The sequence below is a fragment of the Lepisma saccharinum genome, chromosome 2 (genome assembly GCF_977018435.1).
Source record: "Lepisma saccharinum chromosome 2, izLepSacc3.1, whole genome shotgun sequence".
In the NCBI taxonomy this organism is placed as follows: domain Eukaryota; kingdom Metazoa; phylum Arthropoda; class Insecta; order Zygentoma; family Lepismatidae; genus Lepisma; species Lepisma saccharinum.
Window position 1 is genome coordinate 26,797,833 of NC_139230.1, and position 23,934 is coordinate 26,821,766.

A 23,934-nucleotide genomic window follows, 5' to 3' on the forward strand; every position below is an offset into this window, starting at 1 on the left:
TGAAGTTGTTACTAGAACTTTGAAATCCAATCCAAATAAATTGTCATTAATCGTTATATTATGTTATAAATACAAGTACTAGTGCAATTCCTATATATTTACAGGTTTATCAATTATTTAAAGTATGTGAAAGAACAGTTCTATTTTTTAAAATTCTGTTAGGGAGGGAAAGGCGTGTGGTGGCTGTATATACAATCTTTAGAAAATAATGATTTTGTGCTGAAATATGCAAGAAAATTAAAGTTTTAAATGTAATTAGAGTAATTTTTATGTTACTAATTTACGAAAGAAAATTAGTTTTAGTTTTTTATATGTACGCAAAAAACTGGTTTTCTACACAAAGTAAATTACTAGTAAATTACGTGTAATTTACGTAAAGAAATGTAACAAGTTAATTACCTTGCCAGTCCTGGCTAGGACACAATCACCAGCTACCAACATGATAATCCAAAACAACAACCACTACAATCAGATAAAGTATTTCAACAATTCATGATTTTAAAGTGCCCCCCCTCTCCCATAAAATGTAAAGAAGAAGTAGGTTAGCCTAAGCCTGGAATCTTGCAAACATGGGTCCCTTAATATCATCCACTCAAATTTATTTTTACTTTGAAAATTAATATGGATGCATCAGCACAGAGTTTATTTGCATCATTCAACCAATATGCAGTAAATACAACAAAAATTAATTTCGGCAAATTAAAATAAAAAATGTGATTTTGTAAAGAAAAAACTAAAATGGCCTTAACTTTTATAAAGGGTTAAAGATTGGGGCTATGAACACAGCATACATCTTTTCAAGACATTACCCCACAGAAGATTACACTGTCTGTGGGTGCAGATGCAAGTGCCCCATTTGCCTGCTAGGGGACATTTAGCATGGTGTACTGTGTCAAAACAAGATTGATGTTTTAATGCCTGAACAAAAATTCACCTTTTACATCAATATCCACTGTTAAGAGTTGAGAGTTGCAATTCTCAGATTTTGATAGATGGGTTGTATTGACTTTCCATTTGCACCATAAAATTGGGACTATGCCTTAAATCCTCGTAATGACTCTCCTGTTTTTATTTTTCAAGAACCCTCAAATCAGGATTTAAATATCTTTATATCCTGCACGGTGGGTGGTATTTTAATTGCCCATTTTTGAAGGCACATATTTTTGGTAAATAAAAAAGCAAAATTTCAGTACAAAAACAGAGTCAATTTCAGGTTCAAAAGTGGTAAATAAAATAAAATTTCATGTTATAGCAGTGGAAAATCAGATCAAAAGCAGTATATACAATGACATTTTGGTTTTAAAATTGTGACTATAATCCTAAATTTGATTTAAAAACTGCACTTATTACATAAAATAAACATATCCCTTTAAATAGAACATTTATGTAGTTAGCAGAGTATTAAGTTTATTCCTGTATAAAGGAGTCCATTTTTGTTTCTCAAATATTTACAGCAGAATTAATCAATTTTCCATGAATTGCATAACGCACAGGATAATTCAAACTTAAGAAAGTGCCACATTGATAAATAAACTCTATTTTGCATCATTTCGTATCAAAACAGGGTAGGAAAATGCACCTCATACCTTTCAGAAACATAAAAAATTAACATTACAATGTGTTATTTCACATTTTGTGTTTTCGTCAAAAACGAAATATGCATGCCTCTACTCATTTTATTGTTTTGTTGCCATGTATTCAAAAGTATTGTTTCATATTTATGGAAGATTGTGGTTTCTATCAAAGGTTTTCTGTTAAAATAAGTCTTCAGATTAGGCTTCTGCATTCAATAGCCAGCAAAATGACATCATCATCATCATCCTTTGCCGTTTCCTGCCTCTGGCTAGATCGGCATAGAAGTCAAGCCTCTCCATTTTTTCTGGTCTTCCACCACTCCTCTCCTTCCATGGTATTCCAATCTTGTCCTCTTCTCCTAACACTCTCCACTATCTGCTCTTTCCACCGACATCTTGGTCTCCCCCTTGGCCTTATTCCCACTCCTTGTCCATTGTAAGCTCTTACTGGTAGTCTTTCTGCATCTATCCTCTTCATGTGTCCGAACCATCTCATCTGTACCTGATCTATCCTGTTCTGAAGCTTCACCACACCCACTGTCTGTCAGATCTCCTCATTCCTTATTCTATTCCTTCTAGTCTTCCCCAATACACTCCTTAAAAATTTCATCTCCACTGCCTGCATCTTTCTTTTGTCTCTCTCTCCGTCATTGTCCAAGTCTCTGCTCCATACATAATTATCGGCACATAGTATGTGTTATATATTACCTTCTTGCATTTCATAGATACATCTCTGTTCCATATTAATCTTTGAAAGCTTTGATATAGTTTACCACCCATTTGTCCTCTTCTGTTTACCTCCTCATCTATTCTGCTTCTCTCAATTATGCTTCCTAGATATTTGAAGCTCTCCACTACCCTCAACTATTCCATGTCCATCTTTATTCTTGGTTCATTCCTGGCAATGTTTCTTGTTGTTATTTGCACCTCACTCTTTTTTGCACTGAATTTCATTCCTGCTCTTCTGATTTCCTCATTCCAACTATCAGCTGTCTCTATACTTCTTCTTCCTTATTTTCCCATATTACTAAGTCATCAGCAAACAACAGGGTCTTCATTTCTTCATCTCCTATCTTCTTCCTCACCTCTTCGTTAATTGCATCCATTGTAATTATGAAGAGCAGTGGGGAAAGAGCACTTCCCTGCTTTAGTCCATTACTTTTACTGAACCACTCCATTCTTCCCACTCGTGTCTTCACACAGCTCTGGTTGGCCTTGTATGTGCTCTGGTTGGCCTTGTATGTACTCTGCACTCGACACACTATCTCTTCCTCAACCCCTTTCTCTCTTAGTCTTTTCCAAATCTTTGTTCTGTCCATGCTATCATATGCCTTTTCTATATCTAGAAATGCCATAATCAAATCATTTACATACTTGCAGTGGCTTTCTTGCATTTGCCTTATGTTGAATATCAGATCTATTGATCTACCTCTTCTAAATCCATATTGTTCCTCTCTCATGTTCCACTCTGTCACTTCCCTTATTCTTTTCTCTAATATTTTCTCATACGCCTTTACTGAGTGACACATTTAGTGTTATTCCTCTGTAGTGTTTACATTCCATTCTGTCACCTTTCTTGAATATGGGAACTATTAGCCCCTTTGTCCAATCTCTCGGCACTTCTCTCTCTTGGCACACTGTTTTCAACACACTGTACAGCCACTGCACACCAATCACTCCTGCTCCTAGTATCATTTCCACTGGCACTTCATCTCCTCCAGGTGCTCTACCTCTCTTCATTCTCTTCAGTGCTTCATCCACTTCTTTCCATGTGAGATTCAATTTTTCCTTCCGGTTTTCTTTTTCCTTCACTTACTTCTTCATGTCCATTTCCTTTTTTCATGTTAAGTAATTTCTCGAAATGATTTCTCCACATTCTCCTTATTTCTTCATCCTCTTCTACAACATTTTCCCTTTCATCCCTTAGCTTACAGCTGTCTCCTCTTTCTCTTTATCATCTCTTCATCAAAATGACAAATAATGAAAAATATCATCCATCCTCACTGGTTCAAAATCCCTAGCAAGAGAATACAATGTAGGAGTGCTGCCCAGAATATATAACAATATATACCTGTTGCTATTGTACACAATATTTATCACCTCTTTATCAAATAATAATGAGTCCAAAATATTATCAAAGTTTTTTTTTTTTACCACAGATTATCTCTAAAAGGAATTTTTGCCTTCCAAAAATATTTTTCAACATATACCACTGCCACATTTGCTGTTATTGAAGTTTCGTAGTTGGCAATAAGACTCAAGGCTCCTAAGACACTCTTACTGTCAATTGGTTCCAATAGTTAATCTGTATCATCGACAGAGGTTTTCTCCAAGTATTGTACATGCATATTTTGTCACAACTAGAGAAGTTAAGTCACATTCTTGTTCAGTGAAAAATAGTTCCTTTGAAAGAGAGAAGCAGGCACTCACCCATCCATTCATGTTTCAGGTATGTGTTCAAGTATGCATGATGCTTTTATCTTTCTTTTCACACACACTATGTTGACATAATTTTTCAATACCTGCTGACCACCCTCCCCTCGACAAGGGTAGCACTTGCAAGCCATGGGTATTTGGAGCATTCACCACTGCTCTTGTTAGTAATTTATATCTGGTCTCTTAAACAACTTAACTTTTGTAAATATATGATAATTATATTTGTAATAACTGATGTGACACATACCTGTGCTTGTTTTATAAACATATGTTTCTTTTTTAAATTTCTTACAGGTAGCTCAAGTGTGTGCATATGCCTTAGGGATACCATTAGAGATGGTTAGCATTAAGCCGGCATCAAATCTTATTTCTCCAAATGCATCAGTGTCATCAGGCAGCATTAGCGGTGAACTGAGTTGTTATGTAAGTAGATACAAGTATATCTTAAGCATTTTTATAGGGTAAAAATTAAGAATTTTATTACATTTTCTATGAATTGGAAGTTACCAAGACCTGTCCATTTTTACGTTATTCTGTAATTGAGAAAATACCTTTCTTAGGTGTGCCAGACTGTCACGTTTAAGATTTAGTATAGCAGGCAAAATACTGCATGTGAGACTTGTAAAGTTCTAGCTATAATATTACCATAGTTAAGTGTAATAAATAATAATTGAAAGTTAACCAATGACCTATTACTCACATATAAACTACATTTCAATATAACAATATAACAATCATCTACCTTTCTCAGGAGACACAATGCAATAAAAGGATAATGTAAAACATGTATAAAAATATTGACTTTGCTGATCACATCTGAGTAGAATTGTCAATGATACCAGATGTGACCAATAAGTTTCACATTATTATTATTACTTTTATTATTATTTCTCATCTACCATTGAACAAACACATCTCAACATATGATATTGTATTTAAAAAAACAAAGAACACCATGCTCTGTGGAAGAGGTACTTGCAATACATTTTGTGCATTGTGAATATTTATTTTTAAGAAGTTTTTATGTAATGAAATTACTTCCTATGAATAATTATTCCTCACAAATAATTTTCTTTAGGCTACTTTGCAAGCCTGTGAGATTCTACTGAGTAGAATTAATCCTGTAAAAGAACAAATGGAAAATCCAACATGGCAAGAACTCATTGCAGAGTGCTTCAACCAAGGAGTAGATCTTCATGCTGAATACACGTAAGTTTCTGTTAACAACTAATTGACAAGATAATCTTACAAGTTTTTTATATGGTTATGTAAGATAAAGTTCCCCATGCACTTTTGCACCATGCCAGGAAGCATATACAGGGAGATGTCAGGGTAGGGCCCCACACATTCTCCATCTCGTCAGTTTGGAGGCGATACAATCAGCACTATGTTCCAGCCACCTTTCCCCCTGGTACCCATTTATTTGAGGCTGCGTGAGCCCCAGAGCCACTATATGCAGGGATAAGGCTGGAAAAACTCCCACCCTGGGAATCAAACCCAGGTCTCCCACATGGCAGTCAGATGCCCTACTGACTAGATCACTGCAGCTCCTTTATAATATGTACTTGTTTTAAATAGCTGCTATGCTAAGTAATGCTTAATGTATTATTTTTATATTATTTTAATTATTGAATGTCATATTCTAATACTCTAGGATAATTGGGATGGTACACTAATGAAATGGACAAGAGAACAACCACCATTTATTTTACATTGTGTAATAGTGTGTTGTAATATCTTGTGATAATACAAAAGTAGGAAGAGTACTACAACAGAAATCCAAAAGTCATCATTTAAACTTTCACTAGGTAAATCCAACAAATATTAATATTAATAAAATGAGAAAACATGTGATTTCTCCAAATTAGGTGTTTTAACAAGAATATTGTTGACGCCAGAATCAGTGAATGAAGTTGAGGGGCCTCAGTTAACCCTGCGTTGGTCGTGCACAGTCTCTCATTCCAGGTGTGAGATTTTAAGGTAGTTATTTATCAATGATTGTTTTGTCAACACTCTCCCTCTGTCTAGCTGAGTTTCTAACCTTCCTCTATTACCCCACGATTTGGTTTCAGTATTAGTAAGATATTCAAGCTGCTAGGGAGGGTTTGTTGAAGCCTCTTGCTGTCTGAGTCCATGTGTGGCTATAGGCGTACCTAGTTTTTACTGAAAATCCAACATGCCATTCCATGCCTGATTAACAAAGAGTACCTTCTTATAATTTTATAGAATTTCAATTTTTATAGTTTTATAGAATCTCAATTGTTGAAAGAAAATATGTAATCACAATAATTGAAGATTTGGCATTTTAGACCATTAATTTGACATATTTTAAAAACCCAGTCTCTGAGACCATGTGTGACCATCCATGTAATTTTTCTTGTGCGACCCAGGAAGGGTTAAGAGCATTTGCATACAAAACACCCCCAGTTAGAAAATAGTTGAAAACATCTGCAGAAATATAATTTTAAGTTTTGCAGATGTATTATGCTCAACAGCGGTAAACATTAATGCATTGAAAGCAGTAACTGGACATTTGTATGCAATGATTAATAATATATGTATATTGGTATCTTCCTTTAGTTACTCAAGGGACAAAGATGAAGACGTTGTGCCATATGACATATGGGGAGTAACAATAGCTGAAGTGGAACTTGATATCCTAACAGGAGAGATAAATGTAAGTTTGATTAATATTTGTATTTTTAATGTGTGAATTAAGTACAGGTTTTTACAATTGCAAAATTGCTGTGAAAAATAGACAAGTAGAGTGAGGAGGAAGGAACAAAGAAATGAGAGACAAAGAGACACTGCCATGGAGGCTAAACTCCAGAGTTGCCTCATCAAATTTATAAATATGTAAAAGTATACACTTTTGTTAATAATATAGAGTTCTATTCATTGCAATTTGTTCCTACATAGACAAATGTTTAGTACTCTCACTTTTGGTGTGAGCTGTCCCAGTGGTAATCCAAAATTTGGTGTTGACCCAGCAATGTGAGATCAACTGGTGAGCTACAAGGAAGCCAAATAAGACCAGTGATGCAATTCAATGTGCTGACCACACATCATCCAGTGAAACGCCTCTTGGCAGGCCTTAGTCCTCATAGGACTTTGTGGCCTCCCCGATGGCGCAGCAGTAGTGTTGTCACCTTGTAATCAAGTGGTCCCGGGTTCGATACCCTGTGGTGGCACATAGTGGTTCGGATCCCACTTTAAACTGTAGGTCTAGTCCTGATTAGCCTTACTGCACATAAAGTGGACTTAAAACACCAAATCAATCAATCAATCAATCATAGGGCTGTGACACTACAGAGTAAAGTTTTTATTAATTTCAGCATGGTCTCTGCAACCATCTACATTGAAAACATGTTACATGTGTGGAAAAATGAAAAGTAAGAAATTATTTATACATTAATAAATATTTCATTGTACTAACCAGGCCCATAGCCAAGCAGGGCTAGGGAGGGATGAGCCCTCGTTCCCCTGGCACTACCACCAGCTCCCTTGATATTAGGTAAAACTATTTTGTATAATTTGTTTTAGTGAAGAGTAAAAATGTAGAATTGGTGAAGGATAAATCCACAAAACATGAACAGCAGCTAATGCATATAGAAGAAGTTCTCTTTCCTGCGGTCAGAGGGCAGTGCTCCTTTGACAGCTTAAGTTCCTGCTAACACCTTGCAGCGAAAATTAGTATTCATTTGCTGCTACACTGCTCCGTAAAAATTCAAATCACTCCGACGACAAGATTTGTGCAAGCAACACTACATTCTCCCGCTACCAGCTGTGACTCACATCCAGCTGTGATCATGTACCGACCAACGAACATCCGATTTCCTTGTTCTGAAGGCAGCAATTACCTCAGTACCATCAAGCACGTGCAATGGGGACTTAACATTTAAGGATTCGGCTGTTAATTCAACATAGTGTACAAACTTGTGACACTAATTACATCTTTAAAGGTACATAGATCTACACTGAGCATTGAAAGGGAAAAGTGATTGTTTTGAAAACCTAGACTTGAAATTGTAACTTTCAACGTGACTCATCATGATTACCAAAATTTGCACGTGCACGAATCGAAACAATAAGAACTAGCAAGCATGAAACATGATACTAACGTTAGAGTTTAATGAAGTGTTGAACATACATGTGATACTAACCTAGGCTAAGTTCCAACAACAAGAATTAGTTAAGAAGAGTGTCATAATATTTATACAGTGTGTTCCTCTAACAATTGTGGCATATTATTACATGTATTTCCTCCATCTATACTTTATCTTGTTGAACAGTGCAGCACAGGAAAACATCAAATGAATGGTCTATCATCTTGTCATAAACAAATGGAAATAGTGTAAACAATATCCATGATTGGTCCCTTGAATATTAAAGTGAGGGTTTAACTCGTTGTTTCTAGTGGATTGCTTTGTACTCTCCTTAGCATCTTTCTGGGAAGAACGACTTAATATATGTACATTTCGGATTGCGTGGCTTGATTTATACCTAATTGAACAAAAGTAGCCAATTGCATGCTTTCCATTTTAAAATTAATTGGCTTCTTCAATTAAATCAAGGCTACACATCACAAGCAGTATGAAGTGTGTAGTAAGGGATGATGTCAGGAGCAGTCAGTTAACACTTCAAGAGAAGGTTTAGAACATACAAAAAAGATCTAGTATTTGCATATTTCTAAATTTTATATTAACTTAATGCCCCCATCCCCTCCTCTTGACACACACAGATAATTTACCTTCATGTAATACTGTTCAACTTTGAAAAATATACTTGGTTTACTAGGCCCCTCCTTGTAGATCAATTCTAGCTACTATTTTCTCAAGCATGGATACTGTAATCATATATTTACTTTCTTTAAAATGATAGGTTCTCCGTGTTGATTTACTGGAAGACGTTGGAAGAAGCTTAAGTCCTCGAATTGATGTGGGTCAAATTGAAGGTGCTGTTGTGATGGGAATGGGTTATTGGCTTACAGAGGAACTAATATATGATCCAGATACAGGCAGATTACTGACCAATAGCACATGGGTAGGTGTTGTCCTCTTATTTGTTTCATAAATTTAGTTGTTATGTGGATAAGTAGTTAATAATGAGCCAATATGCATTTCAGGAGGAATCTGCAATATTTTGCGAGGTGATATGTCCTTTTGTGCTCAAGTTGGATTCCTAGTGGGGCATGGTGAAATAGTATAGATCCAGGCTCATGCATTTTTTCCTGGGAGTTCACCAAAGTCACATGACACATATTTAGTTTCTGCAAACAGACTTTCTCCACCAAACAAATTGGGAGGGGGAGGGGAGAGAAAGCCTATTTGTGGAAGCTGAATATGTGTCATATGACTTTGTTGGACCCACAGGTGCACAAGCTGCACCTGTTTGGATCGCATTTTAAACTGTAGGTCCGGTAACATACAAGCGTCTGATTTTCAACTGTTTCAAGATACACTTGTGAGATAGTTTGTGATGGAAAGTAGGAGAAACCAGAATTACTTTGACAATTTTTTTTTAGAAAACAATATAGTTGTAACAAATAAAATACTAAGTGAAATATATCTTAGATGTGCCTTTCTATTTTGTCTTTGTATTTTATAATGTTCATGTTGCATCTTCAGAAGAAAGAGAGTGTGATTATTAACTGGATAAGAAATTAATCTGGTGTATATGTGTCAATAATCATCAGTATTTCAAGGTTAAAACCTTTCATTGGTATTTATGTATGTGGAGACGTTGGATTAATACCAATTCCATGAATGTAGATAACATTGCCACATGTGAAAGTCTGCACTAAAGAGATCAATTTGAAGACAATGTTGTGATAAAGAAAGTGGTTGCATGAGTGTTTACTTCATGTGCCCAACATCACTTATACTTAGCTACTCCTCCAATAACTCTACTAAAACACTGAAAGGGAGTTGACTGCAAGTTATTGTGGTATTTTTGAGCAATTATCAAGAATCTAGTTTCCCTTCCCATTAACTGGTTTGAAACAGATTCATTTAGGTATATGTAATGTGCCTATCTTGAAACCTAGAAAAAATTAAACTAGTGAAGTATTTTTCCACCTTGCTTTATTATCAGGTATATCACTGAAGAAACTAAAAATACTCCAAATAATCTCTAATCTGCTATATATTATTTTCTTATGAAGATATTACTGTTGTTATCTACCTATGACAGCCCCATTTTTTTTATACAAGAGATGTCATTGAATAATTTATTTTGTCTAGGAATATAAACCACCTACTGCCAAGGACATCCCAGTAGATTTCAGAGTGACCTTCTTGCAAAATACCATTAATCCATATGGTGTTCTTGGATCCAAAGGTAATTCAGAGTCAATATTTATTCATAATACAGGGTTATTAAAAAAAGAATGGTACAAAAGTAAAGTTAATTTATTTTTAAGTGAAAAGAGATACAAAAGCAATTCTGCTGGGAAAGAAGAAAGGAAGGTTGTAAATTTAACTTAGCAATTACAACAGCAACATGGCAGATGCCAAAACGATATTCCATTTCTTGCCAGACGCGTTCCAACATATCCTCGGTTATCAGCTCCACTGCATGAGAGATGTGCTGCTTTAAATTATTCAGATCCTGTGGTAATGGAGTAACGTACACAGTGTCTTTCACAAACCCCCATAAATAGAAGTTGCATGGAGTTAGATCTGGGGATCGTGGAGGCCAGGTCAGCATTGCCAAATCTTGATTCCCGTTACGGTCAATCCAACGACCTAGTCTGGTGTCATTGAGGTACGCACAAACAAGGTTGTGGAAGTGGGGAGGAGCACCATCCTGTTGAAAGGTGGAATTTGGAATATCTTCCTTCAGTTGTGGCATGAGCCATTCCGATAACATGTCCAGGTAGGTCTGGCCAGTAACAGTGGCTTCGGCAAAAAAGAAAGGTCCATACACTTTCCATCTGCTTATTGCACAAAACACATTCACTTTTTGTGAGTCTCTTTCCTGCTGCATTATGGTATGAGGGTGTTCTGTACCCTAGATCCTAACATTATGGTGATTCACTTTCCTGCTATCATGAAATGTCGCTTCATCACTGAACACTAACCTGTCAGTGAATCCATCCTCTTCTTCAAACAGATTCTGCATTTCAATGCAGAAGGTCTGGCGTTTGGCATATCTGCGTTTTCAGCTCCTGCATGAGTTGCAATTTGTATGGTTTAAAGCATAGATGCTTTCTTAGAATACGCTATACAGTGGATTGTGACACATTAAGTTCTTTACTTGCTTGGTTTGTTGATTTTCTGGGACTCGTTTGAAAAGCAGCACAAATTCTATCCCCTGTCTCGCTCGATGTTCCTGGTCGACCGGGAATTTTTCTACTGCACAGACATCCAGTTGATTCAAACTTCTGCACCCAGCGTATAATGCAGTGTCTATGTGGTGGTCGTTTCTTGAATTTAGCACGAAAGTGTCTCTGAACTGTAACAACTGCCCCTGTTTGTGCAAATTCCATTACGCAATATGCTTGCTCTACCTTCGTTGTTGCCATTTTAGCTATCAACAACAAGTAGCGTCAACTACAACCACAGGCTATAAATTTACAACCTTCCTTTCTTCTTTCCCACCATAATTGCTTTTGTATCTCTCTTAAACTTAAAAATAAATTAACCTTACTTTTGTACCATTCTTTTTGAATAACGCTGTATTAGTACAGTATATATTAGAGCAAACTCAATTGGTCACATGAAATCCCAGTTCAGTCTTACTCACAGATGCCAACTGTTACTTTTCTGCAGCTCAGGTATCCACAGGCAATGGAGAACAAATTGTGCATTTTTATTAATTGTGTTCCACTAGTGCATGGCAAAATTTAATTTTGTGATTATATTATAACTACCTTGATTTTGATATTACCATTGTCTCATACTTGATTCTCTGATCACTATTTTAAATTTTTAAGCAAAATTCTGAAGCCTATAGTTTGAATGGAGTACATATGTAGTCCGTCACAAAAAAATAGCACCACTCTTAAAAATTACATGTTTAGCGTGATTTAATAAAAATCATGATTTTTATCCACCCTGAATGCGACCATGGCTCTACCCTTGCTCTTATCCAGTTTACAGGCTCGGAACAAAATAATTTTTTTTCTATATCATCCAGTTGCCGAGAGATCAAATAATTCATAGCAGAGCACAAAGACAGTGGTACTATTTTTTGTGACGGACTGTATACTCTTAATACTTTTATAACATTCCTGAACATCTATAAATTGCAGCAATGTTCAAGTATTATTATTAATATTATTGACAATAATTCAAAGTGGTATTGGTTCACCCCTTCTCTTAACATTTGGAATATTTTATTGCAAGCACAATTGTTCATGTACTTACCAATATGAAAACAGCCTCACACATAAAACAGTAATAACAAAGACTTTGTTTTCTACTATTAATATAATTCATAAATTACTAATTATTTACTATTGTAATTTATTTAATATTATCAAGTTCTAATAGTATACATAGTGGAATCTTGCTATTATGTTTTTAATTGAACCAATGTGAAAGAAATAAAATAAAATGCAGGAAAATTTAAGATATTGAGTTTAATGTATCTATTTTGTTTTATATATAATATCCATTGATGTATTAGTAAGCATATTTGCTTCCATTGAATATTTGCTACTCCTTTTTTTTCTGTAGCAACTGGAGAGCCTGCTCTTTGCATGAGCATTGTAGCCTTCCTGGCTGCCAGGAATGCTTTGCTTTCAGCAAGAGACAATGCAGGAAGTCCTGGATGGTTTGAAATGAGTAAGTACATAATTTTTCATTTTACATTCTGCAGCGCATAATTGTATGGCTTGAAAAGTAAATATGCTCATTGCAGTGCCACTTATATTTCTACATTTTGGCAAGTTATGTAGCTGGTATAACCAGCATCTTGTTCTCTTGATTTTCACATTAACCTTTTGGGTCCCAAGCGTCTCGCTCGAGATACCCAAATGTAACCCTCGCAGTCCCAAGCATCTCAATCGAGATGCTGTCAAGGTCGTAGTTTTTACGTTATAACTTTTCTATTTTTGGCTAGAATTTCGATTTTTTTTATATATATACTGTTCCTAACACGTGTATTTAACAGAAATGTTTCTTGCACTTTTTTCTTCTTCATGAAAATGGAGGAAAAAACGGACTTCTGTTTTGCGTCTCTTTTCAAGGGAAATTTTTTTGCCAACAAAGGAAGACCGGCTTTGTTGTTCTAAAGCAATGCTTTTCACTCCCGCCTGGTAACTGTATTCGAACGAAGCTTGTTTATCAGTATCCGATGTCAAAATGAAAGTTTTCCATGCAGTCGCAAGCAGGGGCTTGGGGAAGACTGGTTGTTGAATCTGCGTTGTGAGAATGGAATTTCGAGGTGCGCTGAATTAAACCTTTGTTTTTGAGCACAAGTGTTCCACAAGTTGCAAGTCAACAAGGTTACCCTGCATTGTCTAAAAATAGAATTTCAAGCAGCTGCAAGAATTGGTGCTCATTTTCGCTGCGTTCTAGCTTTTCATCCATGAAAGTTGTGCATAGGTGTGTGTCGTTTTGTGCCCAAGTGCGAGGATATTTTTTGAGTGAAGTGACAGACTTCCAATGACTTTTTTGTCATCTACGTGCTTTTCTTGTGGTGTGAAAAGTGTGCTAGTATCGTTTGTGCCTGCTGTGTCCCCAAAAGGCTTATAGTCGACCATGGCTGCCCCCAGTGATCTCCGTTCTGATGAAATCCGAGATGAGCTGGAGGATATGGATACATACTCCGAGTGGGATGAAGAAGAGCTTGACATTCCCTCTGATATATCATCAGAATCTGATTCTGATGATATGTCACATATACATTCCCCTTCCCCTCCTCCTGTTCCATCCGACTGGCAACCCCCTTCCCGAACTGGTAGAACTGCTCCCAACCCCCAACCTTTCCTAAGACAGACTGGACTGAAGGTTCGACACATTGACGATGCATCCTCTTCCTTGGACTTTTTTCCCTTGACTTTCTCCGAAGAAATCTTCCAGCATCTGGTGACTGAGACCAACAGGTACTACCACCAACATATCACAAGCACCCAACGACAAAGCCCGAACGTGACGTGACCATTGACGAAATGAAGACTTTCATTGGTTTGACAATACTGATGGGACATGACCGCAGATTACGTTGGCGAGACTACTGGTCCAGAAAACCCCACCTTCACACACAGTTTTACGGACAACAGATTTCACGTAACCACTTTTATCACTTGCTCAGATTCCTACACTTTGAGGACAACACGAAGAACCCCTCCCCCCAAGATCCCGATGATGACAGGCTGTGGAAGACGAGGTTTGTCTTTGACAATATCAATGAGTTTAGCTTTAATTGCTACTATCCTACTGTGCATTTAGCAGTTGATGAAGCTATGGTCTTGTACAAAGGGAAAGTCATCTTCAAACAGTATATTCCAAAGAAACACAAGAGGTTTGGGATCAAGATCTACAAACTCTGTGATTCTTTGGGATACACCTATGACATGACCGTATATCTGGGCAAGAACAAGAACAGAGCGACTGCCATGACATCAATGACGCATGGTTTAGTTGTAGCGTTGACGGAGAAGGTGAAGGGAGTTGGTCATAAATTATTTATGGACAACTACTTCTCTTCTCCAGAGCTATTTGATGATCTCGCAACAAGAAGTATCTTTGCTCTGGGACCGTCAATCCCCGACGAAAAGGCCTCACACCCAACTTTTCAAAGACTGACTTGAAGCTGAAGATAGGTGACCTACGTGTTCGGGTGAAGAATGACTTGACTGTGATATGTTGGAAAGACAAGAGAGACGAACATCCATCAGTCACCAGCTGAGGGAAGTTTCTTGGATGATCATGGCAACGTACTCAAGCCGGCTATTGTATGCGACTACAATAGCCACATGGGTTACGTTCACAAGGCCGACCGCATGACTAATTCCTACGGTGTCCAACGAAAGACCATGAAGTGGACTAAGCTCTTCTCCCACCTACTCGACCAATGTATCCTCAACGCCTACCTGCTCTTCAAGGCATTTCATCAGAACGTGAGGCACTGTAAGTTTCCGTGAGAAGTTGGCTATAAGTCTTTTGGGGACAAGTGGTGGGTGAGGCACTCGAACCCCAGCTCCCCAAGGTGCAGCACAACTTGGTCCATCATCAAGTTCATCTCCATCCACCAACACACGCTACGAGGTTAGTGGCTTCCGTCACTTCCCCACCATGACACGGGAATAACGGTGTGTGCTGTGCAGGCCACGAACTTCACGCCGAAGTAGATTCAGCTGTGTTACCTGCAAAGTGCCCCTGTGTCTGGAGCCATGTTTTTTGGAGTACCACCAGAAGTAAGGCATCATGGCTCCAGACCAAGCCTGGGAGCTGGAGCAGGAAAGGTAAATACAAAGAAACCTTCTTATTTGTACTCTTCTTCCTATATTTTTTTTAAAATTATTTTTGGGGGGTTTCCTCCCTTCCCCCTCCATATGTACGCCGAATGTGCATAAATTATATATCGTCTGAATCTGTGATTCATTCTGCATACAATGGTATATCGTTCATATCTCTAGGGCATTTAGTTTCTGAGCTATAGTCATTTCAATGTAACTCTGCATTTCGCTCAATTCCGAAGCTTGAGACAGTGGCATACAAGCCTTTCGTTTCAGGGATATAACTCGCGTTACATTGGTCATATGACCATGTTTCTTACATGCCAACGATAATTTCTATGTGCATATTGAACTTTGCATATCCTTTTTTCCGGGGAGTGGGGTGGGGGGGAGAAACCCCATTTTTTTTAATAAAATAAAAGTATTTTTCAGGGGATTTCCTCCCTTTCATGTGAAAATGGCCTTGGGACTCAAAAGGTTAAAGGTAAAAATGGTAGGGCTACAATACTCTAATTGAAATTTGCAAGTGAAAAGTTGCAATAATACTAGATGCGTAATAATGCCCATGAATAATGAAATAAATGAAGGAAATATATTCCTGGAGCACATTCTGTGATCATTATAAGAAGTGCATGTAGCACACACAGGAAGTTCATGATTTTCAGATTCAGTGTACGTAAATGCATAACTTAAATAAGAATCTTGATATCTGCATACAAAACCAGAAGACAAATTGATCTGGGAAGGTAGAGTGGCACTGACTTGATACGCATGAATCGCTTGTATTTCCACAATGTTGCTCTTCACTTTGGCAACCTAATATCATCATCATCATCATCATCATCCTTCGCTGTTTCCTGCCTCTGACTGGCATAGAAGTCAAGCTTCTCCATTTTTTTCTGGTTTTCCACCACTCCTTTCTTTCCACTGTGTTCCAATTTTGGTCTCTTCTCCAAACTGCCTAATAGTTAACAAAAAACTTATCAGTATTATTAAAAGTACATGGACACTAAATATATTACAACTTAATCAACAAACTACAAAGAGTACAGTCAACTCACCACTCACTATTTCCTAGTGTAAGTGTGTTGATGATGTGTTGTGATGAGTGACACTGCTCCCAAGTGTTGAAAATACTAAAGCAGGCAGGATTGCAATATTCTGCATGTTGCTGGGGAAACGGTTGGATGGAAGTGAGTCACATGTTCAACCCAATCTAATTTTGTTTGACCACAGTTTTTTCAATTTTTATTTGTGCTTTTTTGTACTGATATAAGTTTTTCATTGTGGAATAGTATGATTACCTGTAGATTAGTGTTATATCTATTATGCTATTTATTCCACAACAAAGGCCTGAATTAAATATATCAGGTTCAAAGAGTTTAAATTTTTAAAAAAGCAATCTACTGTATGGATGTGCAGCAATAATCTGCATGTCAAAATGGTTTGCTTCAATCCAAAAAGGTTTGAAGACCACTGGTCTAGCTATATGAAGGACACTGCTAGTGATGTTTGTTATCATAATTTTGGTGCATTTCATGATATTGTCATAAGATGATGGTGTTTTATCAACATGCAAAAATGTGGATTACTTTTGGTAGGACCTGATACTTACAAATCTTCTATATCGAAGATATGAAGCATATCTTCAAAACTGTTTAAGTACGCTTGCAGTCAGGGGTGCTGACTTGTCAAAATTATTGGGGGGCTCTGATCACTGAAATAAATGAATGAATGACTGACTCACTCCCTCACTTTTTTAAAAATAAAAATTACGTCTTCATATAGCAGTTTTTAAGCAGCTATTATATTCCTCATACAAATGAAATGTAACATGAAAAACGTTTAGAAAATGTTTCAAAGTCTCTTTATGTCTTTTGTATCTGCTCATGTGTTTTTTTAGATAATTAACATTTTTATTGAAAAGTATGTATTTACATTAAGAGGCCAACCTAACAGTTTTATGCCAGCCTCTGTAGCCAAGCGTGTTGGGTGGTCGACTCAATTTGCTTTGATCCGGAGGTCTCGGGTTCGAGTCCTGGCGAAGGCATGGGTGTGTTTTAATGTCCGCAACAGACATGTGATGGAAGCAAATAACCTTAGTGTTGACGTACCCATAAAATAACGAATATTTACAATATTTAACAGTTTTATTTAATTATTTACATAAATGCTAACACAAATCGCAGGAAAATAGTATTACTTTTTTGTTCTTGCTACAATATTTTACTTTTTAAATTTAATTTTGCAATAATAAAAAAAAATAGCATGTACACTAAGATATAAAGTGACATACACAACAAAAACATATGAACATGATTTAAAAATAAAGCAAAAGTTGCTCTACACACTGGGTTATTTTTTTATGAACTCATTAAGTAGTGGTCTCAGGTCCAAACTATCAAGCACAGTTTGATGTATTTGGAGTACTGCTAAGCTTCTTACTCTCTTCTGCCCCATTGTAGATCTCAAATTTGTCTTTAGTTGGCAAATAGCACTGAATGACCTTTCATCTGTGTCTGTCGTCACTGGCACAGTGCAGAGGACCATCATGAATTTGGCAACTTCAGGCAGAAGCTCCTGGAGGGTGCTGTCTTCCAAAAGAAACTTCCTTATGTCACGCATGGTAGTTAGAACCACTTTGTTCTGTTTGGCGATATCACCAAGCATGGACATGTGTAAGGAGAGCCTATCGACATCCAAATCTTGGTGAAAGAATTCTCGTGTTTGCTGAAAGTTTGATGTGCAATGGTTCACAGTTGAGATGCATTCTTTCTCTATGGCTGTTACTTTTTGTAGTCCTGTAGATTATGTCCTTGTTTAACACATGATTTTGCTGTGTCACACACGTCAGTGTATATTGATTTATAATACTATTTTGGAGTGTAGAACTTGTGAGTTTTGGCAGCATCAGGATTTTCAAGTCTCTTAGGGATGTGACATTGCCAGGGCAATTCTGGCTCATCGACGAGGCTGGGTTTGCCCTCTGTGCATTTCTGCCAGACCTGCTCAAAACCCATTCACTTTTCTTGAAAGATGTCAATCAAGTATTTTAGTTTTGATTCCACTTCTGTAGCACCAATGTGTGGAGACTGAATCTTACAGTTTACCTCTTCTATTGGACCCATCACATGGCAGTAGAGGGAGAGAAAGAATAATGTCTTGAAGTGAAGCATTGTCTCCAGGTATCCAGCACATTTTGATGCTGCGTCAGTAGAATCTTCTTCAGAAAATTTCTCAAAAAAAATTGAGAAGGTTTTCATAGTTCCTTAAGATCTGTTGCATACTGGAGGCTCTCAACGTCCACCGACGAGGGCAAAGTGGTTGCAGTCCAGTATGGCCAGCCTTCTCATTCACATCAAGAATATTCCTAAATATTTGCATTCTTTTAGGGCATTCCCAAGGGCATTCCCAAACAGTCTTTAACAAGTCGTTGGCTAAATTCATTATGTCTCTGGGGGTGCTCCTTCCACATAGTGCACCCAATAGTCAACCTCACTTCCACGTTAATACACCCTGTCATTTGTGTGCTGTGAAGTGTCTCTTGTTTCTGTAGTTTGTTCCGGGGTGTAAGGGGTACCTTCCACGTAGGCGCCCAACAGTCAACCTCACTTCCACGTAGTGCACCCTGGACTAAAGACTAACGAGGCTCTGGCGACTGGCCCCATGACCAGTATAATTTTGTTTGTATTGTCCTGTTCTTTTGTCCTTATGTGTGCTGAGTGCCCCTTTCAAGTCTCAGCTTTTAACATTTTAACATTTTAATATTTTATGATTTTAGTTCTGCAACGATAGAGTTGTTATTTGTAACGATAAGGGGCTGGACCCCGTATAATGTGATGGGTGCAAAATAGCCTTAGTGCTGACGCACCCACAATTTTAAATTCAAATTCAAAAAAAAAATCATTATGTCTCTGATTAATATATGTATAATAGTAAATAATAATTATATACTTAGTATATAGTAATAAGTCATGTGTTTTGCTGTCTCCGGTCATAGCCCCCCCCCCCCAAAGTTGATGGTTAAGCAGTCTCAGCCCTCCAAGTTGAGTTGATGATCTAGAACATTTCAAATGTGTATTTAAAGTTAAGTTCATGTGGCACAATTCAGAGTAAACTTTACAAGAGAAGCAAAATAATACATTAGATCCTCTTAAGCAAAATTATTTGGGTGCTCTGCCCCCACATCGTTAACATTGGGAGGGGGCTCGAGCCCCCCCCCCTCCCCAAGCTCCATGGAGTCTGCACCTATGCTTGCAGTAAATATAGAGCTTTAAGCAGTGGTGAGGCAACCTCTCTCCAGCCTGCTTCTCAAGTAGGTTGGGGGAGGGGGGGGGGGCAGGGGAATTAGCAATAAATAGGATGGAATGAAAGTGGAAGGTAATGGAAGGTTACACACAATTAAGTAATAAACATTAATTTAAAGTATTTGGGAAAGTAGGCTTTTGTGTTGTATCAATCAAAAGTGTGTTGTTTCTGTCATCTTGTTCATTGGCTGGAAGATTCATCATTGATTCTTTGGACCTCATTTGATTGATTGATTAAATTAGGTTATTTTGCATAGCTTTTCTGCCACTTTTGACTAATCAAGACGATGAGAATGAGTGATGATATGATGCAATTAATGGAAGGGACACTCACAAAGAACACCCGTGTCCAGGCCAGGATTTGAACCTGGGACCCCTTGTGTCATAGTGTGCTGTGCTAACCACTCCACCACAGAGGTTCGCAGACCTCACTTGATTACAGGATTCGAAAGATATGTGTATACCAAAATTATTACTGAGGGACTATTTATATCTATCTTCATTTCTAGGTTTTTGCTAGAAAGTAGAGCTTTGCAGAAAAAAGTAATTTCTTTCACACCCATCTTATAATGTGAACATTTTTCACAATTATTGTAAGATGTTGGCTGCACATTGGATGTGAAATGAGTACTGTTGGTTCCTTTGTTTATTTTCTGTGCCTCTCGAGCTGAGGAAACAAATTTGCATGAATAGAGATGATGATAAGCTATATAGTAAATATAAAATTAAACCCACAATTGTTTTTTCCATTGTAGGTGCACCAGGGACCCCTGAGAAACTTTATCTGACAAGTTTAACTGACAGAAGTCAGTTCCTGATATAAACCTGTTCTGCAAGTTTGGCAATCAACAATGCATATTTACTATTAATATACTGTAAAGTTACATTTAAAACAGTTTATTGAATTATAATATAATTATAAATAAAATTAGTGTCAGTATATCAGTCAAAGTTCACTTTTAAAAAGGAAATATTTTAGTATATGAGAAATTAATGTTAACAGTCCAATACATCAGAAAAATGTTGAAAATCTCAATTTCTGTAATTCTGCATTTTTCGATTTTAAAAACTAAATTTTGCTTCTAATATGTTTCTAAAATAGTATAAGATGGTACCGTTTTATTTGTACTTATTATTTTAATAATTGTAAATGGCATATCATGGTAGAAATCATAATGGTAATTGCTTTTACTTGAATGCACTTGAATAAGTTTTGACTCACAATATGAAAATAAATACTAAATATTGAGAACCCAACTGTGTTTCTATCTTCTTTATTAAAATCCAAGTATTAGATAATCCTCTGCCATGGATACTGATTAACTGTATTATACTCAGTGGTGAAGCATCCTATGAGGCCAGGAGGCCGGGCCTACCCACGCCATTACTCTTTTAAAGTTGTATTTACTTATTTTGTCAAAACACATGTAATGCAATGGAAAAGTTTGGAATTTTCATTTATGATAATTACAAAAAAATTCTAACCCTGTTCAGTATAGACGGTGTTAAAGGCGGAGCTACTGCGGAGCATGCGCACTCGTCTGGTCCCCCTCGAACATCCGGTTACGCTTACGGTGCTATGGACGTTATATGAAAGGGCAAAGTGGAGATTATTTTACAAGGAAATAGGGTGTCAGCTGTGTAGCATATGGTTACACAGTTCCATCGGGAACAAATTTATTGAGTGAAGTATCACTTCGTAGGTTTCCGAAGAACGTAGACACACGAAACCTGTTGATACAAGCAAAACGAAGATAGGATTGGTACTCGGAATGGATTTGTACGACTTGCATTTTGTTACAAGCATGTTGATCGTTTATCTGCGTATTGTGTTGTGGTGAAAAGAACGCCTCTTAGTGAGGTTTCAAACCGAAGCGACAACAGTGGTTCGTACCGAAGTGACAAGCGACACAGGCCCATTTAGTCTATAAATAAGCATTTCCCGCTCATGGGAAATCAAGTCTCAGGCGGCACGCCATTGGGAATCTGAGCGACACGTGCAGCTTGTCGTATCGCTCCGGTTCGAAAAATTTCATTGATCACTGAGGATTCACTTTTAAGTGACACGGAGATTACACACCGAAGCGACAAGCAACAGCCCCTTTACTCTAAAGGAAACAATTCACTTTGCATACGAGTACAACAGACCGAGGCGACACGATGCATGGTACTGAGAAAACAACAGTCCAGTCCAAGCTACACGTGCATTTTCTCGTGGTGAATTGGTTTGAAAGGAAGCTTTCAGACTGCATCGATACGTGTGTTTTGGAAACCAACATTAAAAATGAACAACACCTTCTGAATTAAAGCGACACGACAAATTGCAGGTGTCGCTTGGACTGGGCTGTTTTATCACTACTGTGCATTGTGTTGCCCCGGCCTGTTATTTGCGCAAGCGTGCTGTTGAATTGTTTGCTATAGATTGAATGTTTCTGTGCGAAATCCCGATATCGCTTGTCGCTTCAGTCTGAAAACTCCCTTGTTGTTTGAAGTAAATTCGTGCAAGTGAAAGTGGCATGCCATATTATAGGTTTTCCTTAAATCCCTCAGGCGGAAAGGCGACGTTGAAAACACATACACTATCTGGCCATTCGTCACCGGACACCTGGAACGAGTATTTTAATCCGGTTTCAGGCGTCCGTCAGTATCGTGTGGGGCCACCTTTCGCAGCAAGTACAGCCGCAACCCTCTGAGGAAGACTGTCCACCAAATTGCGATAGGTTTCGACGGGAATCCTGCTCCATTCCTCTTGCAAAGCGGCGAACAACTCTTTAGTGTTTTTTGGGCGGTGTGGCCTGGCTCTCAACCGGCGCTCCAACTCGTCCCAAAGATGCTCAATCGGGTTGAGATCAGGACTTTGGGCGGGCCAATCACGTTTTTGCACACCCATATCCTCGAACCACGTGTTGATCACACCTGCCGTATGACATGGGACATTGTCGTGCTGAAACAGATAAGGACCACTACCGAATTGTGCCCACAATGTCGGTAGCGCAGAATTGTCCAGGATCGTTTTTTATGCATCTGCATTCATGTTTCCACGCAATAACACAAGAGGACCAAGACCATACCAGGAGAAGCACGACCACACCATGATGCCACCTCAGCCAAATTTCACCGTGGGTACAAGACACTCTGGTAGCAATCTTTCTCCGGGCATACGCCACACCCACACGCGTCCATCGGACCGCCACAGCTGGTAGCGCGATTCATCACTCCATAGGACGGATTTCCATTGCTCAGGGGTCTAATTGCGGCGTTCGTTGCACCACTTGACACGCTGGCTCGCATTGCGGGATGTGATAAATGGCTTGTGAACAGCTGCACGACCATGGAAACCAAGTGCACTGATTTCCCGGCGGACAGTACGATCACTTGCAACACTACTGGTAGCCGCACGAAACTCTTGTGCCACCGTCTGGAGCGAGGCCATCCGATTTGACTTCACTACACGTTTTAAGCTTCGACGGTCCCGATCTGTTAATATTTTTGGTTTAGGTGGTCTGGGTGGGCATTTGACAACCCCCTCCTGCTTCCACTTCCCGATAACATCACTCACAGTCGATCGGGGTATCGCAAATTTGTTGGCAATCTCACGTGTTGAATGCCCAAACCTGTGGGCTCCGATAATCATTCCTCGTTCCGCCTCGCCAAGTTCGCGTCGTCTGTCCATAGTGGCTGCTCTACCTACTGTGCGGCTATTCTCCACCTGCCATGCCTTTTATAGCTCGTGGTTACGTGCCCAGGTGCTTCCACACGTTTTTGGTGGGGTGTCCGGTGATGAATGGCCAGATAGTGTATATTGACTAGCATTTGTTATGTGTCATTACTTCTGCAGATTTGTTGGCAAAGATTCACTTAAACATACTTTATAAATTATAATATATCACTAGTTTTATAGAATTATCTTTCCCTCACTTTTCCATTTACAAAATAATTGAATATATCTAATCTTTCGTACGTTTTGAGTTCGTCGTGTGTGTACATGAGATACTTGTATGTAGTATGCTATACAACTGGCGGCCACAAAGACACGTCATATTTTAATAATCTGCTCTGCAGTTGATCATCAGACGGATTCTAGACGTTCACTGCTTCATAGTAGAACTTTAACAAATACCTTTCTTGACTATCTTCGCACAACTGATGAAAACAAGCTCTCATTTCTTACTTAGTATGCTGGCGAATCTGCACTGGCAACAACGGGGAC

The 23,934-nt window shown here is 38.1% G+C and overlaps 2 protein-coding genes across 3 annotated transcripts in view; one reads left to right on the forward strand and one right to left on the reverse strand.

Annotated features, from left to right (window-relative positions):
* The window catches only part of LOC145983965 (uncharacterized), a 119,973-nt gene extending 99,024 nt beyond the window's left edge, over window positions 1-20,949 (forward strand). For both annotated transcript variants that reach the window (XM_083117189.1, XM_083117188.1), the window contains exons 21-27: window positions 4,305-4,433; window positions 5,089-5,219; window positions 6,591-6,687; window positions 8,892-9,053; window positions 10,253-10,349; window positions 12,692-12,799; window positions 20,480-20,949. In XM_083117189.1, coding sequence (XP_082973315.1) covers window positions 4,305-4,433; window positions 5,089-5,219; window positions 6,591-6,687; window positions 8,892-9,053; window positions 10,253-10,349; window positions 12,692-12,799; window positions 20,480-20,547 — 792 coding nt within the window. In that variant the 3' untranslated portion in view covers window positions 20,548-20,949. The remainder of the gene's footprint in view (window positions 1-4,304; window positions 4,434-5,088; window positions 5,220-6,590; window positions 6,688-8,891; window positions 9,054-10,252; window positions 10,350-12,691; window positions 12,800-20,479) is intronic.
* Window positions 20,950-22,971: 2,022 nt separating this feature from the next.
* Window positions 22,972-23,397, reverse strand: LOC145981516 (uncharacterized). Its single transcript, XM_083114815.1, has one exon. It carries the CDS (start codon window positions 23,395-23,397, stop codon window positions 22,972-22,974), a length of 426 nt encoding a protein of 141 aa, XP_082970941.1.
* Between the last annotated feature and the right edge of the window lie 537 nt (window positions 23,398-23,934).